Source organism: Mercenaria mercenaria, chromosome 5 (genome assembly GCF_021730395.1).
Source record: "Mercenaria mercenaria strain notata chromosome 5, MADL_Memer_1, whole genome shotgun sequence".
NCBI lineage: Eukaryota > Metazoa > Mollusca > Bivalvia > Venerida > Veneridae > Mercenaria > Mercenaria mercenaria.
In genome coordinates, this window is record NC_069365.1 from 78,302,266 (window position 1) to 78,321,875 (window position 19,610).

The following is a 19,610-nucleotide window of genomic DNA, read 5'->3' on the forward strand; positions in this document are numbered from 1 at the left end:
TAACTCTGGAACCCATTGTGGGATCTGGCCAGATCAAGAAAGGAACCGAGATCTTATGGTGACACAAGTTTTGTGCAAGTTTGATTAAATTCAAATCATAAATGAAGCTGCTATTGTGCAGACAAGGTCAAAATAGCTAATTATGGCCCTTTCAGGGGCCATCACTCTGGAACCCATAAAGGAATCTCGCCAGTTCAAGAAAGGTACCAAGACTTTATGGTGATACAAGTTGTGTGCAAGTTTGGTTAAATTCAAATCATAAATGAAGCTGCTATTGTGCAGACAAGGTCAAAATAGCTAATTCTGGCCCTTTAAGGGGCCATAACTCTGGAACCCATAATGGAATCTCGCCAGTTCAAGAAAGGAACCAAGATCTCGTGGTGATACAAGTTGTGTGCCAGTTTGGTAAAAATCAAATCATAAATGAAGCTGCTATCGTGCAGACAAGGTCAAAATAGCTAATTTTGGCCCTTTCAGGGGCCATAACTCTTGAACCCATAATGGGATCTGGCCAGTTCAAGAAAGGAACCGTGACCTTATGGTGATACAAGTTGTGTGCAAGTTTGGTTAAAATAAAATCATAAATGAAACCACTATCGTGCAGACAAGGAATTGTTGACGGACGGACGCACGGAAGTTCCTACAGATGGACCTTTATTGGGTATTTCTTTTGTTAAAAAGTACCCAATATGCTACAAAAAGTACCCAATAAACACTACGGAATAAATAGAATTACCTATTGATCTCTATACCCAACAAATGTTCATTCGTGGGCTCGGACGGACGGACGACGGACGAAGGGTGATCACAAAAGCTCACCTTGTCACTATGTGACAGGTGAGCTAATAAACTGGTATGAAAAACTTAACCAAGATTTCTAAGTCAGAAGGGGCCATAATTCAGCCAAAATGCTTGATGGATTTATGTACTCTTGCCTACAACTGGACATGGTGATGGTAAACAAGTGTTGAAAGTTTCAAAGCTTTATCTCAAAAGACTTTGTCAAAATGTAGACTAGTACGAAAAACTTAACCAAGATTTCTAAGTCAAAAAGGGGCAATAATTCAACCAAAATGCTTGATGGAGTTATGTACTCTTGCCTACAACTGGACACAGTGATGGTAAACAAGTGTTGAAAGTTTCAAAGCTTTATCTCAAAAGACTTTGCCAAAATATGAACTGGTACGAAAAACTTAACCAAGATTTCTAAGTCAAAAGGGGCCATAATTCAGTCAAAATGCTTGACAAAGTTATGTACTCTTGCCTATAACTGGACATGGTGATGGTAAACAAGTGTTGAAAGTTTCAAAGCTTTATCTCAAAAGACTTTGTCAAAATGTGGACTGGTACGAAAAACTTAACCAGGGTGTGACGCCGACGCCATGGTGAGTAGGATAGCTCTACTTATTCTTCGAATAGTCGAGCTAAAAATTGATTCAAAATTGTGGCCTCTGGAGTGTTCACAAGCTTTTCCTTTGATCTGGCCTACTGACCTAGATTCTGACCCCAAATGACCCAGTTTCGAACTTGACCTAGAGATCACTAAGAAAAACATTCTGACCAAGTATCATAAAGATTGAGTCAAAATTGTGACCTCTAGAGTGTTCACATGCTTTTCCTTTGATTTGACCTGGTGACCTAGTTTTTGACTCCACATAACCCAGACTCAAACTTGACCTAAAACTTATCAAGACAATCATTCTAATTAAGTTTCATTAATATTGGCTCACAACTGCGGATGATGGTCAGCGCATGTCACATGACGGACGCTGACAAACGCCAGACAATGACCAGTCACAATAGCTCACCTTGAGCACTTTGTGCTCTGGTGAGCTAAAAATAACAACAGCACATCGAACACTAAATGCGCTCCTTGATGAATTCAACAACTGCACAAGGAACAGTAATTAAAGTCATAAGTGACCTTCGTATGAAATGTGATCTTAGATCAAAGCATTCTCTAGATGATTGGCAAAAACAGTTCTGTTCTTGGTATGAGACCTTGACCTTTGACCTACTGATCTCAAATCAATAGGGGTCATCTGCTGTCAACTTTCATGATCCTAGGCACAAGCATTGTTGAGTTATCATCCAGAAACCCTTAAACTTATGACCTTGACCTTTGACCTACTGACCTAAAAATCATCTGTGGACCAATATTGGCTTGGGTCTGCATTGGTCCCCAAGACAGAACCGCATTCTGCTAGCTGACTAAAGGTTAAGTACATTTAAACAGTACCAAATGCATGTAGATGTACATGTAGCTAAAATGAAAATCTACACTGTTTTCAGTTACTTCCTCATAAATATATGCAACTTCAAATAAACGTTTTTTGTGGCTGTTGTACATATCCCACTATTGCACTGTCATACAATGATCCTATCATTACTTAAAATTGATAACAAAGAGAGTGCCAAAATGGCCCAAGGTCGCTCCCCTGCACATCGTAACAGTGTAAACATGTTTGACTTAGTGATTTCATGGAAACAAATATTCTGACCAATGTCCATTAAGTTTGGACCAAAAATGTGGTCTCTTAAGTGTAAACATGTATTTTCTTAAATTTGACCTAGTGACTTATTTTTTTTTAGCCAAGATGACTTACATTCAACTTCATTAAGGTAATCATTCTGACTAAATTTCATCAATCTCAATTGAAAAATACAATCTCTACCTCATACAAAACATCTTTCTTTGATTTGTCCTAGCGACTCAAGCTTTTTTACCCCAGATGACCTATATTCAAACTTGACCTTAATTTCATCAAGGCTTTCAATCTGACCAAATTTCAGGAAGATCAATTGAAAATACAGTCTCTATTGCATACACAAGGTTTGTCTTCTGATTTGACCTAGATTTCATCAAGGCAATCATTCCGACTAAATTATATGAATACCCAGTGTAAAATGCAGCCACTATTCAAACACAAGGTTTTTCTTTAATTTGACGTACACATGGTTTTTCTTTAATTAGTTTTTGAATCTAGATGACCCATATTCAAACTTTACCTAGATTTATATAGACAAATATTCCCACAAAATTTCACGACAATCCAGTGTAAAATGCAGCTCCTACTGCATGTACAAGTTTTTTCTTTGATTTGACATAATGACCTAGTTTTTGACCCCAGATGACACATATTTGAACTTGGCCTAGATTTAATCATTCTGACCAAAATTTATAAAGGTCAACTGAAAAATACAGCCTCTATCGCCTACATTAGGTTGTTCTTGATTTGACCTAGTGACCTAGTTTTTGACCCCAGATAACCCATTTTCAAACTTGGCCTAGATTTCCTCAAGGAAATCATTTTGACAAATCTCATGAAGATCAGTTGAAAAATACAGCCTCTGTCACATACACATGGTTTTTCTTTGATTTGACCTGGTCCAACTTTTTGACCTCTGATAACTCATTTTCGAACTTGACCAAGATTTCATCAAGGTCATCATTCTGACCAAAATTCAAGATTAATTGAAAAATATAGCCTAAATCACATACACTAGGTTTTTCTTTTATTTGACCTAGTGACCTAGTTTTTGACCCAAGATGACCCATTTTCGAACTTGGTTTCATTAAGGTAATCATTCTGACAAAATTTCATGAACTTCAAGATCAGTTGAAAATTACAGCCTTTATCACATGCACTAGCTAAATGTTGACAGACGACAGACAGACAGACAGACAGACAGACGTCAGACACCACAATAACCCACCTTAGCATTGCTCAGGTGAGCTTAAAACTTACATGATTTCTTCCCTTGGTTGTTTCAACCTGATCTACTTTGCTGGATACCATAGCAATACCACTGGCAAAGAATTCACTCATTTCAGTACTTCTGTTAATCACATCTATGGCTGTCATCATAGTTTCACTATAAAAAAACAACTTTGAATGAAGGCACATTGAATTTTAAGGTCTAATCACATTATCTTTTTTTTTACCTCCAAAATCAATAAAGAAATTATTTTTTTTAATTTTGATAGTACAAAGGGCAAGTACAGAGAGGATGTCTTGGGCTCATTTGCATAAATGCTTGTAACAAAATCTAAGTAAGGAGATGAAGGTACAAAGTGAATGACAACTTAGAGTAAGGTGCAGAATGAACGACAACTTATAGTAAGATGCAGAATGAACGACAACTTATAGTAAGATGCAGAATGAACGACAACTTATAGTAAGATGCAGAATGAACAAAAACTTAGAGTAAGATAAGAATGAACGACAACTGAAGGTAAGATGCAGAATGAACAACAACTGATCAGTCAGTTCTTTCCCCCTAGTCAAGTTTTCCCTTCAAGTATGGCAAGTTACCATTGATTCGTGCCTTATCATCAAATTCGTGCCCCCAAAAACGGAAGGAATGGCGCCTCGCGCGACCACTGCGCGTGTCCGAGTACCTATCAACTTTCGAAACAAGTTTTTTATTCGTCACTTTAACAGTTAAAATGCGACAGAAACATGTAACAAGAGGACCATGATGGTCCTGAATTGCTCACCTCTTCCCACATGACCTAGTTTTGAGTATGACATCGTTTTTTCTACTATTTGACATAGTGACCTAGTTTTTGAGCTCATGTGACCCAGTTTTGAACCTGACCTAGATATTATCAAGATAAAAATTCTGTCCAATTTTCATGAAGATCCATTGAAAAATATGGTCTCTAGAGAGGTCACAAGGTTTTTCTATTATTTGACCTACTGACCTAGTTTTCGAAGGTACGTGACCCTGTTTTGAATTTTACCTAGATATCATCAAGGTGAACATTCTCACTAATTTTCATGAAGATCTCATGAAAAATATGGCCTCTAGAGAGGTCACAAGGTTTTTCTATTTTTATACCTACTGGCCTAGTTTTTGACTGCACATGACCCAGTTTCGAAACTGACCTAGATATCATCAAGGTGAACATTCTGACCAATTTTCATGAAGATCTATTCAAGGGTTTGGCCTCTAGAGAGGTCACAAGGTGTTTCTATTTCAAGACCTACTGACCTAGTTTTTGATCGCAGTTGACCCAGTTTCAAACTTGACCTATATATCATCAAGATAAACATTCAGACCAACTTTCATACAGATCCCAAGAAAAATATGGCCTCAACGTTTTTTTATTATTTGACCTACTAACCTACTTTTTGAAGGCACGTGACCCACTTTCGAACTTAACCTAGATATCATCAAGATGAACATTCTGACCAAATTTTATGGAGATCCATTCACAAGTCTGTCCTCTAGAGAGGTCTAAAGGTTTTTCTATTTTTAGACCTACTGACCTAGTTTTTGACCACACATGACCCTGTTTCGAATTTGACCTAGATATCATCAAGATGAACATTCTGACCAACTTTCATACAGATCCCATGAAAAATATGGCCTTTAGAGAGGTCACAAGGTTTTTCTATTATTTGACATAGTGACCTAGTTTTTGATGGCACGTGACCCACTTTCAAACTTGACCTAGATATCATCAAGGTGAACATTCAGACCAACTTTCATGAAGATCTCATGAAAAATATGGTCTCTAGAGAGGTCACAAGGTTTTTCTATTATTTGACCTACTGACCTAGTTTTTGACGGCACGTGACCCAGTTTCGAACTTGAACTAGATATCATCAAGGTAAACATTCTGACCAATTTTGATGAAGATCTCATGAAATATATGGCCTCTAGAGAGGTCACAAGGTTTTTCTATTTTTAGACCTACTGACCTAGTTTTTGACCTCAGGTGACCCAGTTTCGTACTTGACCTAGATATCATCAAGATGAACATTCTGACCAACTTTCATTCAGATCTCATGAAAAATATGGCCTTTAGAGAGGTCACAAGGTTTTTCTATTATTTGACCTACTGACCTAGTTTTTGAGGGCACGTGACCCATTTTTGAACTTGACCTAGATATCATCAAGGTAGACGTTCTGACCAATTTTCATGAAGATCTTGTGAAATATATGGCCTCTAGAGAGGTCACAAGGTTTTTCTATATTTAGACCTACTGACCTAGTTTTTGACGGCACGTGACCCAGTTTCGAACTTCACCTAGATATCATCAACGTGAACATTCTGACAAATTTCCATGAAGATCTTGTGAAACATATGGCCTCTAGAGAGGTCACAAGGTTTTTCTATTTTTAGACCTACTGACCTAGTTTTTGAAGGCACGTGACCCAGTTTCAAACTTGACCTAGATATGATCAAGATGAACATTCTGACCAACTTTCATAAAGATCCCACAAAAAATGTGACCTCTAGAGTGGTCACAAGCAAAAGTTTACGGACGCACGAACGCACGGACGGACAACGGACGACGGACACCGCACGATCACAAAAGCTCACCTTGTCACTTTGTGACAGGTGAGCTAAAAATAGTCCTATTACAACAATACCCTAACACCTCAAGCCTTTAATGTGTTCAATTCTGTCTGAAATGGCCCATAAATCGTTAAATTTGCGTAGTTTACAATCTTCTGCATTCCAACAACATGGAGACGCTTGACACACTCATGTCACATGATACTGATCATGGAAAATTACCTGTAACGTATACTTACACCAAAAAGTTGCGCTTTGCATTATCATACAAAATGCCAATTAAAATCCAATTATAGATCGAGGTCTGTATAAAGTAAATTCTTATATAATCTGAGATTTCTGACATTAAATTATAAGGCAGAGTTCCTATGCCTAAACTGTGACCAGCAGTAATGTCAAACTACATCAAAATATCAAAATTGTAAAATAAATCTACAAAAAAACGTAAAAAAATGTTGATATTCATAGTTCAAATTTAAAACTTTGTCTTTAAAATTTTATAAGTAGTTGGGCAGTGTTTTTAGTTATTTGCATTTATTACCACAATGTCTTTCAAAACTTCATGAAATTTACATTAATCTGTAGTGATATGAAAAAACTTTTGTTGTGAAGTATAGAACTGGTTCCCTGATCATAGAGACTTTTGTTGAAAGCTGGGAACCAAGGGGCACGAATTTGATGATAAGCATTCCAGCGATCCAGAGTGTCAAGGTTGGCTAATACAGATGTGTTTATTTTTAGAAACATGTAGGATTCTCTCTGTTTTTTGTTGTTCAAACAAAGACAGAAGTGCAGTTATTACAGAAAATAGAAAACTGTTAAGTTTACGTCTATTTCATAAAGGAGTAGCATGTAATTAACCACTAAGGGGCACGAATATATGGTAAGACGGCATACTGGTTTCTTTCGGTATTTTCAAAACAGATACAAGTGTCTATTCATTTTCCATTTAAATTTCAGATGAAATAGTTATTGTTTTTCATTTTAATAAATCTATATGTTTCTTTTTTTTTGTAACTTAAATCAATGTTTTTCCTTTCGGTTGCCATGGCAACCAGAGTTCTGCATGAAATTCAATTCTTTGAACAATTTTGAAAGGGGGCCACTCAAAGATCATTCCTGTGAAGTTTGGTGTAATTCTGCCCACTGGTTTTCAAGAAGAAGATTTTTTTAGAAATTGTTGACGGACGACGCAAGACGGACGACGCACTACGCATGACGGACATCAAGCGGTCACAATAGCTCACCTTGTCACTTCGTGACTGGTGAGCTAAAAATAGACAAATGTTTTTCATCCTTTTGCCTTTTGAATTCTTTTACTAAGATTAATTTGTCACTAACTTGTCTGGAGTGAGCTGTAGATCAGCATCGTTATCGTTTTTGTTGCTTTCTGAATCCAATTCCAAGTCCTCATCAGCACTGTTACTAGTAAAACTACCATCATCATCATCATCATCATCATCATCATCAGAATCAGCATCGCTTGAGGATGGGTTATAGTCTGGGTCTGCATCACTATCATCAATGTCGCTTTCTAAAATAAAACAATAAGATCCAACAAATGATTTATAAATATAAATTATTAAAATGTATATCTCACATCATTCACCATGCAGAAATGGTTAAGAATGCTACAATCTAAGGACCATAACTCTGGAGGATAACAATTAACCATAACATTCCAAATATATATATATTCTAACACAACCAGCAAATAACCTACATACATGTAGAGCAAAATCTATCTCGGGTTATTCTGCAATAAACTACTCGCGTGCAATGACGTCATCCGATCCAGGTGCGTACCACGGTCGTAAAAAGTAGTTACCATTTTTTTCTAACGCTGTTTATATTAATATGTCATATTAGAATCGAAATAATAAGTTCCCAAGTGTGATTTATCGTAGAATAACGTTTGAGAACTTATTATTTCTTAAACAAGAGCCATGTCAGACATGGCTAATCCCCCCACCGGGCATATCATAATTGAAGGATGTGGTCCACATCAGGGGTTTTAAGATGTGGAAGAAAGAATAAGTCAGTAGTGAGGTGGTTTACTGCTAAATTTTATTAACTTTCATGTAGAGTATAACTATGATGTTTTTCTATATGGCTACTGTAAAAAGAAGGAATGGAAAGCTAACAGGGAACAAGAGTGCCAGAATGTCACAATATATGCCCGTCAAAGCAAATTTCTTTACTCTAGCAGCTGTATTTGCAAATGGAATGTTAATTTTGTGGTTGTTTAGTAATCATTGTAAGTCTTTTGTTTTTTAAAGTCCACAAAAAAACTCCTTACTAGGTAGAGATACCTTATATATAATAAAATTAATAAAATACACCTAAAACTGGAGAGTAACATCTATGCTGTACCACAGAAAAGTGGTCTTGTTTTTTCCCTAGGGTCAATTATAAAAATGTTACAATATAAGTTATTTATAGTAACAACTAAGGGAAGTTAATCTTTAAAAAAAAAAAAAAAAAAAAAAAAAAAAAAAATTGCAAGTCCACACAAAAATCTTTATCAGGAAGAGACTGGTCAAAATACACCTCAAAATTGGATTTAGCATGTTTGTTGTACTACAGAAAAGTGGTCTCGATTTTTCCCTACAACTAGTAATGAAAAAGTTACAATAAAAGCTATTTAAAGTAACAACAAAGGGAAGTAATTCTAAAGAAGGGAACTGCGCATGACACTTCGTCTCATGATGGTGTATAATTGTGCCAAGTTACATCAAAATCCCTCCATGCATGAAGAAGAAATGCTTCGGAAAAAGTCATTCTTGTATCTGACCTTTGGCCTCTAAGTGTGACCTTGACCTTAGGCCTAGTGACCTGGATCTTGCGCATGACACTCCGTCTCGTGGTGGTAAACATTTGTGCCAAGTTATATCAAAATCCCTCAATGCATGAAGAAGAAATGCTCCGGACAAGGTTTTTATTCTTGTATCCTTTGACCTCTAAGTGTGACCTTGACCTTAGACCTAGGGACCTAGTTCTTGCGTATGACACTCCGCATCGTGGTGGTAAACATTTGTGCCAAGATATATCAAAATCCCTCCATGCATGAAGAAGATATGCTCCGGACAAATTTCTTTAAGAAAATATGATAAAGGGGAATAACTCAAAAAATAGGCAAGGTAGAGTTATTGTTCTTGCACACTGCATTTCCTCCCAATGTGTTCTATCAGTGTATGAAGTTTGAAGAAAATCCCTCCAGTACTTTTGGGGTTATGCTCCGGACAAAATGTTTTAAGAAAATATGATAAAGGGGAATAACTCAAAAAATAGACAAGGTAGAGTTATTGTTCTTGCACACTGCACTTCCTCTCAATGTGTTCTACAGGGTGGCCACCAAAAATCTGAAGTAAATTTCCCTGATAATTCCCTGAATTTTCCCTGACAGGATAGTCAGTTTCCCTGACACTTTGTTCGACGTAGCAACAATTGTGAATATAAATGTAGTAATATTATGGCCTCCATCCTCCCCTTCTATATATACCTTCTCCACCAATAAACTTGTTTATTTTACATCTATTTTATATACATATGAAATTATATTTATTTATTATATTTTGAAAATATATTCATTATTTATTTTATTTTCAGAATCCTGTTTGAATAATCAATTATATAGGTAATTTAAGATCTCAATGAGCAACTTCAGTATGAGTAGTAAGCATGGTAAGTAACAACTCAAAACTGCTCAAAAAAGAAAACTTCAATACTTCAGCAGCAATGACTTACATTTCACATACATGTACATACCATTTTTTATTTTGTAACTTGTTGTGATACTAATTCCAGTGTCTTGTATTGCCTATAACATTGATTATTCAAATTAACAATGTGATTACAGCTTTAATCAGTTAATTATCATGTTTTAATGTAAATAAACTGAGCCTGATTTTTAACATTCTCCTTTACAATGCCACAAAGACACTGTTTAACTTTTAACTTTAAAAGAAAAATATTAAATCTAGACAAATGGTCTTCAAGATTTGACATAAAAGTTTCTTCGAAAATGAATTAGTCCATTAAATTAGCATACAACTGTCAACACCTCCTTGCATTCATAACAACAATTTCATCTTTCTGGTAAACTGAGTTTAATTAAAACTCAAGTCATGACATGGGACACCAGCATAATGACTTTGTGGCCAGTATGGATTAAAAAAGCCTGTACTCTGATCAGGAACCATCCTGTTCATTTTAACTTTATAGACCTATGGCTGTTACAGTTAATGTGCACACACAAACAACATGGATCCTGATCAGACTACACAGAATGTTCAGGCTAGTCTTGTTTCCATTACTGGTTTCAAAGCCAAAGAGCTTTCTCATGAAGTTGCTAATTTTATGGTTTTAAAAATACATTTCATAATTATGCTATTCAAGACTAATGTTAATGTTTGTTAATAACTAGCAAAAGTCTAACAAGCAACTACATGCACTACCAATACACAGGTACTTCTAATGCATGATTCAAATGTTGGTATACATTTTGTTAATGTCAGTAATGTGTACTGTCACTCAATTCATTTTAGTTTTTAGTTGTGTAACAACTTCTGCTTGCTTTCAAAGTACAATGTTTTATGATGCATAATTTTCTATTACAGAACATCATATACTGTAACATATCATGTAAAAACAAAAATAAACATTATTGTATTTCAAAATTCTCATTAAAACATGTAGATTTTGAAAATTATACTTTTAATTTTGAGGTCTAATTATTATTTCAATGTTTGATTTAGTTTGTATTTTGAAAATTCATTTCTTTATCATCATAATCTGTGCAAATCTTATATATGTCAAGAAAGCTAAGGTGTTTGCCTTATAGCACTTGTGTTCAATCTCTTTAAGAAGTTGTCAATGGTATTTATCTAAAGATCTTTATTTAATAGATTTAAATATTTGTTTTATCACCAAAGGTTTTAGATCTAATCAGATTGTTGTTGTCTGATGATTTTCAGAAGTGATGCATCCTTTGTTAAGCCAAATAATAAGAAGGTATATAAACCTGATATATAGATACTTTGTGTTACTTAAGCTAGTCACTTTACTTTGTGAACAAACCAAGGACTCTTAGTGATCAACTCTGTGTAATTAATTTTAAAGGAAACTCTATGTTTTAATCTTAGTAACTTTGTGAAAGTGAAGAAATATTATTGTTGAAATTTAATTGTTGAAATATCAGAAATAAAAATTCAGAAAACTTTTAACAGGAGACTTGTGTGTATTTTAACAAGGCAGTCTGAAAGACAGCTAAATCCCCCGCCACTGGTATGGATAGTGAAAGGGTAAACCTTTGACCTTGAGCTGTGACCTTGAGCTGTGACCCTGACCTTGAACTGACATGGCTGACCCATGAATTCTACACATTGTCTAGAGGAGGTGATCATTTGAGCCAAGTTTCATGAAAATCCTAAAAGGGGTTTTAGGAGATACAGAGCTCAAACCTTTGACCTTGAGTTGTGACCTTGACCTTGAGTTGACATGACTGACTCATAAGTTCTTGATGAGGTGATCATTTGATCCAAGTTTAATGTAAATCCTTCAAGAGGTTTAGCAGATACAGGATGGACACAAAATGGAAGGCTCAAACCTTTGACTCTAAGTTGTGACCTTGACCTTGAGCCAGCATGGCTGACTCATCAATTCTGCATATCGTCTTGATGAGGTGATCATTTGACCCAAGTTTGATGAAAATTCTTCAAGGGGTTTAGGAGATACAGAGCGGACACAAAATGGAAGGCTCAAACCTCTGACCTTGAGTTGTGACCTTGACCTATAGCCAACATGGCTGACTCATGAGTTCTGCACATTGTCTTGATGAGGTCATCATTTAATCCAAGTTTCATAATTATCCTTCAAGAGGTTTAAGAGATACAGAGCGGGCACAAAATGGTAGGTTCAAACCTTTGACCTTGAGTTGTGACCTTGACCTTGAGCCGACATGGCTGACTCATGGGTTTTGCACATTGTCTTGATGAGGTGATCATTTGATTCAAGTTTCATGATTATCCTTCAAGGGGTTTAATAGATACAGAGTGGACACATAATGGAAGGCTCAAACCTTTGACCTTTGAGTTGTGACCTTGACCTTGAACCAACATGGCTGACTCATGGGTTCTGCACATCATCTTGATGAGGTGATCATTTGACCCAAGTTTCATGAAAACCCTTCAAGGGGTTAAGGAGATACAGAGCGGACACAAAATGTTACGGAAGGACGGACGGAGACCATTTCTATAACCCCCCCCCCCCCCACTTGTGGCGGGGGATTAATAAAAGGATCATTACTCCCACATCTTAAGACAAACAAAACTATTTGTTCATAATAAATGTATTAGTATTTGAGCTCTGGGGCAATGGTTGCTCAATTCCATTTTAGCTTCTCTCCATTTTAGAAACAAAAACATATCTCTTAGTTGATGAGTAACAGTTTTAAAATTATCAAACAGTGAGTAAATTTGCTAAGTATAGTATTCTGTATTATATGAAATAAATGTAATTATTATGAAGAAGAGAAACCACCAGTAGCCAAGACATAATTATACAGTCTTTTAAATTTTTGAAAAATTCCCTGATAATTCCCTGATTTTTTCAAAATTTTCAAATTCCCTGAATTTTCCATGCAGGGAATTTTTTTTAGCCTTTTTCCCTGTTTTCCCTGTTTTCCAGAGTCGGTGGCCACCCTGTTCTATCAGTGTATGAAGTTTGAAGAAAATCCCTCCAGTACTTTTGGAGTTATGCTCCGGACAAATTTTTTTAAGAAAATAAGATAAAGGGGAATAACTCAAAAAATAGGCAAGGTAGAGTTATTGTTCTTGCACACTGCACTTCCTCCCAATGTGTTCTATCAGTGTATGAAGTTTGAAGAAAATCCCTCAAGTACTTTTGGAGTTATGCTCCGGACAAATATCGTTGCGGACGCACGGACGGACGGACGGACGCACGGACGGAGAGCATTTCTAATATCCCCTTTACCTTTGGTGGGGGGATAAATAACTAGGCTTGGCAGTGGGAACTACTGTGAAGTTTGGATGAATTCCATCAAGTGGTATAGGAAAAGTAGCACAGATCAAAGACAGATCAAGGTTCATGACTCTGCCAAAATTCATTTAATTAATCTGAAAATTACAAATATGCACAACTATCCTTCAAACTAATCACTCTAAAGTTTGGTGCAATTCTGTGTAATTGTATTCATTTGATAGCAAGTAGAGTAAACACGGTAAAATATCACAAAAAAGGCAATGCTGAAAATGACTGAAGCAGAGCATGCCAATAAATAAATATGCATAATAAGACTTGATTTTTTATCACTCCTGCCAAATCCATCCTATTATAATAACAAACATACAGTCTGCGAACGATAATAAAAATGGCGCGAAAATATCAGGCGAGTCTAAGAAAGATAATTTAGGTTGGTCAGTTATCATGGTAAATTAGATATGCATTCTTATGACACTTGTCAAATAAAAAAATTACATTTACTTAAATAGCGAAATAGCTCAGGTGGCTAAGCTGTCGGATTTCAAATGCAGTGCGAAAATTAGCACGAGTTCGAAATGCGCAAGTGGCTTATTTTCTAAGGAAATATTCTATGTAGCCCTGCTTTATTTTTGTTTAAAAAAAAAAAAAATCAGTTTAATTCTCAGTTTGTCTTCTCTTTTTTATTTTTTCTTATTAGGTGTATTACTTTTTTTTTTTTCTTTATTCTTTTTTTTTTCATATCAATGAAATTTTAATCAATACAATTTACAATTCATTTCATTTCCAGCTTGTCAGCTGTGTCTGTTTCAGAGTCGCTGCCAGAGCTCACAGAAATAACCAACCTTTCCATTTCAATATCTCTGGCAACATCCTGTTACCAAAATTTCTCCTTCACCCTTTTCACATTTTCTCAGCATGACTTACATATTCATCGGGTGTTATCTGTCCAAAAGCTTCCTAGACTTCTTTCAAGTTAAACTTGAAATTTCGAACTGCAACCTGTCGTTCCAAGTTAGCCCAGATCAACTCAATAACGTTTAGATCTGCGTGATAGGATTATAACAGACTGGAGTCATGATGGTAAACAAGTATGCAAAATATGAAAGCAATATCTCAATTGACTTTGAAAATATTTGGGGTGGTACGCAAACTTTAACATTTATTTTAAGTCGAAAAGGGGCCATAGTTCAGTCAAAATGCTTGATAGAGTTGCCTCCTCCTTTTTACAGACTGGGGTCATGATGGTAACAAGTATGCAAAATATGAAAGCAATATCTCAATGGACTTTGAAAATATTTGGAGTGGTACGCAAACTTTAACATTTATTTTAAGTCGAAAAGGGGCCATTGACCATATCGACATTATGGATAAATCCCGTTTTCCAGTATTTCCGTAAATAGGGTCAGGGGGGCTGGCGAGATTAACCGATATAAAGACCGTGTACAATATTAGCGATTATTTTTGCCAGAAGATAAGGATTTTGGAAAGTTCTTACTTTCTCACAATGGAAATAGACTATTCTACGACCTCAGCAACATTTTTTTTGCAAAAATAATCTGTTTACCTTGAAAAATGCGAATAATTTCACACCTTCCGTATCGAGCCACGGAAGCGGCAGTGTAGAATAAAAGATAAAATTTCAAAAATAAAGTAAACTTTGAGGATATTTTTGCTACATCTTAATTACAACAATGTTTAATGATAATCTGCAATACTTTTTTATTCATTTTCTTTGCTTAAAACTTGAAACAAGAAACGCGGCAATGCCACGAAACCAGGTTTTCAACACTTTTCATAAGAATAAAAAAGTATACTGAATCACAGTGCACCACTTTAAAGCACAACCCTAACCCTAACCCTAACCCTAACCCTAAAGCAAAACCCTAACCCTAACCCTATTTTTAGTAACAATGACCTTGACCTTGATCCCAGAAACCCCAAAATCAATCCCAAGCTACAACTTTATATAAGTTTTCTATACACCAAGTTTCATCATGATAGCTCATTCCTAAGTTAAGTTATTGACCGGAAACCCTTTTTCTATTTTAAGTAACAGTGACCTTGATCTTGACCCCAGAAACCCCGAAATCAATCCCAGCCTTTGTCTTGATATAAGCTACACACAAACCAAGTTTTATTCAAATATCTTTACCGAAACAAAAGTTATTGACCGGAAACCCTTTTTCTATTTTAAGTAACAGTGACCTTGACCTTGATCCCAGAAACCCCAAAATCAATCCCAGCCTTAGTCTTGATATAAGCTACATATATACCAAGTTTTATTCAAATATCTTTACCGAAACAAAAGTTACTGTCCGGAAACACCAGTTTGACGCCGCCATCCGCCGGCCCGCCCAACCAACGACATACCCCAATCGAATAACTCAGGTTTTCATTGAAAACCTGGTTAAAAAGGATAATCTAAACACTACCACCATGTAGCGTAATGGCCGATACCCCCCTCACTGTAAAACCGAGAACGGGCGTTTATTGGTGGTTAATACCGGAAAATGGGATTTTATCCATAATGTCGATATCGAGAATAGTTCAGTCAAAATGCTTTAAATTATAGAGTTGCCTCCTCCTTTTTACAGACTGAGATCATAATGGAAAACTAGTAACTATATGCAAAATATGAAAGCAATATCTCCATGGACTTTGAAAATATTTGGGGTGGTACGCAAACTTTAACATTTATTAAAGTCGAAAAGGGGTCATAATTCAGTCAAAATGCTTCATAGAGTTGCCTCCTCCTTTTTACAGACTGGGGTCATGATGGTAAACAAGTATGCAAAATATGAAAGCAATATCTCAATGGACTTTGAAAATATTTGGGGTGGTAAGCAAACTTTAAAGTTCGTGTGACGCTCACTCTCACGCCAACACTTGGGCGAGTAGGATAGCTCCCCTATTCTTCGAATAGTCGAGCTAAAAAAGATTAATCAAGGACCAAAACTCACTTAAATACAAAACATGCCATCAATATACACAATGAGGTTTGTTACTGATAATTCAAATTTCTGTACTCCAATGTGTAATAAGAGAAGAGGCTGAAAAATTTAACATGAAAACACTTCCAAATATAAAAACTGTGTGACCTTGACCTTGGGTATAATGGGCCCAGCCCCTGCACGTACTTTTTTGTATACTGGACAATGTTTATGTGAACTGATAGTAAGATATAAGCAAAAGTATCAAAGATATTACAGAAAAACAAAGGTTGCCGAAAAACTTTAACCTTGAAAATAAACCAAGTGTAACACCTTGTTAACCTTAACCTTGGATAAAATGGGTCCAGCCACTGAACATACTTAGTCTGTATGATGGACAATGTTTATGTGAACTGACAGTAATATATTAGCAATAGTAACAAAGATATGACGGAAAAACAAAGGTTGCCGAAAAACTTTAACCTTAAAAATAACCCAAGTATAACACCTTGGTGACCTTGGTAGCCTAGTGGTAGAGTGTCCGCTTCGAATGCGGGAGGTCCTGGGTTCGATCCCTGGCCGCGTCATACCAAAGATGTAAAAAACTGTACTAGAAGCTTCCTCGCTTGGCGCTCAGCATTAAGAGGATAGTACTAGGACTGGTCAGTCCAGTGTCAGTATAATGTGACTGGGTGGGGTATCATGTCATGTGTCTATGGCGTGATATTCCAGTGTGGCAGCACTATAAAGTTGGGCATTGTGCTCACTGCTACAAGCAGACACCGTCGTTCACATGACTGAACAAGAGCTGTCTTCATAGGATGACACATGCCCCCGATGGCACTTTAAATGAATAGTTATGGCCGATGTTAGAGTTTAGGACCTTTGACCTACGGAGCTGGGTCTTGCGCGCGACACGTCGTCTTACTGTGTCATACATTCATGCGTAGTTATTTTAAAATCCATGCATGAATGACAAAAATTTGGACCGGACACGCCCATCAATGCACTATCATGAAAAATGACCTTTAACGTCTAAGTGTGACCTTGACCTTTGAGCTACGGACCTGGGTCTTGCGCGCGACATGTCGTCTTACTGTGGTACACATTCATGCCAAGTGATTTGAAAATCCATCCATCGATGACAAAGATATGGACCGGACACGCCCATCAATGCACTATCCTTTAATGTCTAAGTGTGACCTTGACCTTTGAGCTACGGACCTGGGTCTTGCGCACAACACGTCGTCTTACTGTGGTACACATTCATGCCAAGTTATTTGAAAATCCATCCATCGATGACAAAGATATGGACCGGACACGCCCATCAATGCACTATCCTTTAATGTCTAAGTGTGACCTTGACCTTTGAGCTACGGACCTGGGTCTTGCGCACGACACGTCGTCTTACTGTGGTAAACATTCACGCCAAGTTATTTGAAAATCCATCCATCGATGACAAAGATATGGACCGGACACGCCCATCAATGCACTATCCTTTAATGTCTAAGTGTGACCTTGACCTTTGAGCTACGGACCTGGGTCTTGCGCACGACACGTCGTCTTACTGTGGTACACATTCATGCCAAGTTATTTGAAAATCCATCCATCGATGACAAAGATATGGACCGGACACGAAAAATGCGGACAGACCGGCAGACCGACAGTTCAAAAACTATATGCCTCCCTTCGGGGGCATAAAAAATGTTGAGAAAGACGTTAAACCCGAACACACACACTTGACCTTGGGTATAATGGGCTCAGCCCCTAAATATACTTTCTTTGTATACTGGACAATGTTTATGTGAAGTTACAGTAAGATATAAGCAATATTAACAAAGATATGACAGAAAAACAAAAGTCGCTGAAAAACTTCAACTTTAAAAATAACCCAAGTATAACAGCTTGATGACATACATGCCATAATTTTTCAGAACGTTTCCGGGATTCTGAGTTAAAATTTCCGGGATTTTTACCTTTTGTCCGGGACATACACTGTGACATTGGTATTCGTCTGTTTCATGCAAAAATATCATACTATTACATGTAGTTTCCAGAGATAAACAATGTTCACTCGCTTGTATTTATTTGCTGCAAATGTCGTCTAGCTTTCTAAGGGAGGTAAATACATGTACAGATAATACACATCTATAGTTCGGCACGTGAATTTATTGCATTCCCGAGGTGAACAGAATTAAGAGACTTACTATATACGTAGATTATAAGAGTCAACCAGGTCATCGTGATTTAGATTCTAGCTAATTTGGTATTATTCTAAAGCTTAAACATTTACCTATTTATCTAATAATTTAATTGAATCCTTTAAGGAATAAAATAAATTTTGTAGATAAAAATCGACAATATAAAATATATGGAGTCGGGTCAATTTTCATCGGTCGGTCGGCAAAGGCATTCATTTTAATTTAGAATATGTGTGACAATCGATCTAGATCTTAAATGATTACAACCTTTTAAAATAATTATCATTTAATTGACCGTTTTCAATAATCTCTTCCATAAAGGCTACATGTAGCTTTAGCGCCAACGTGCTAAAAACAACGAGATTTACGACTTTTCTTCCTAATTTAAGTATCATAAAACAGTTATTGATTGCATAATCCTGTCAGTTCTTAATCAGCGTCATCATAATAATTGACTGTAACTTAATCAGTGTCATCAAAAGATCGTCGCGTGATCAAAGCGAGCTTAATCAACACGTGTCCCACTCGGGGGCATGAAACTGATTAGGAATAAACAATGTGACACCGCGGACTGTTTATTGTGTAAAATTTAACAACTTATAGACAAAAAACAAGTTTTTTTGGATTATTTTTATTTGTTCCTGTATTTTTATTTTTTTCCGGGACTTTTCAACCCTGTCCAGGACACCGGGACGAGTATGTAAATTAAATTTCCGGGACAATCCCGGACAAATCACATGTATGTTGATGACCTTGACCTTGGGTATAATGGGCTCAGCCCCTATAAAGACATTGTTTGTATACTGGACAATGTTTATGTGAAGTTACAGTAAGATATCAGCAATAGAAACAAAGATATGACAGAAAAACAAAATTTGCCGCAAACAATTTAACCAAGAAGGGTCATGCCGACCCCGACACCGGGGCAAGTAGAATAGCCCCACTATTCTCCGAATAGCGGAGCTAAAAAAACTACTGACATTTGACCTCCAAGTGTTTCCTTGACCTTTGATCTTGGGTTCTAGCTCTTGCCATGACATACTGTCTGGTTATTGGAAATATCTATGCCAACTGGATTGTGAAGTTACAAAATGGGCCATTTTTCATCAAAAGGAAAGAAAGAGATACAGAAACATAATATCATTCACCAAGGAGATGACATGT

At 36.5% G+C, this 19,610-nt stretch overlaps 1 protein-coding gene across 3 annotated transcripts in view; it reads right to left on the minus strand.

The window, feature by feature from the left end:
• LOC123557703 (uncharacterized) overlaps nt 1-19,610 on the minus strand; it is a 169,666-nt gene that overhangs the window by 43,488 nt on the left and 106,568 nt on the right. For all 3 annotated transcript variants that reach the window (XM_053544064.1, XM_053544065.1, XM_053544063.1), the window contains 2 exons: nt 7,655-7,847; nt 3,750-3,876 (listed from right to left, as the gene is read on the minus strand). In XM_053544064.1, coding sequence (XP_053400039.1) covers nt 3,750-3,876; nt 7,655-7,847 — 320 coding nt within the window. The remainder of the gene's footprint in view (nt 1-3,749; nt 3,877-7,654; nt 7,848-19,610) is intronic.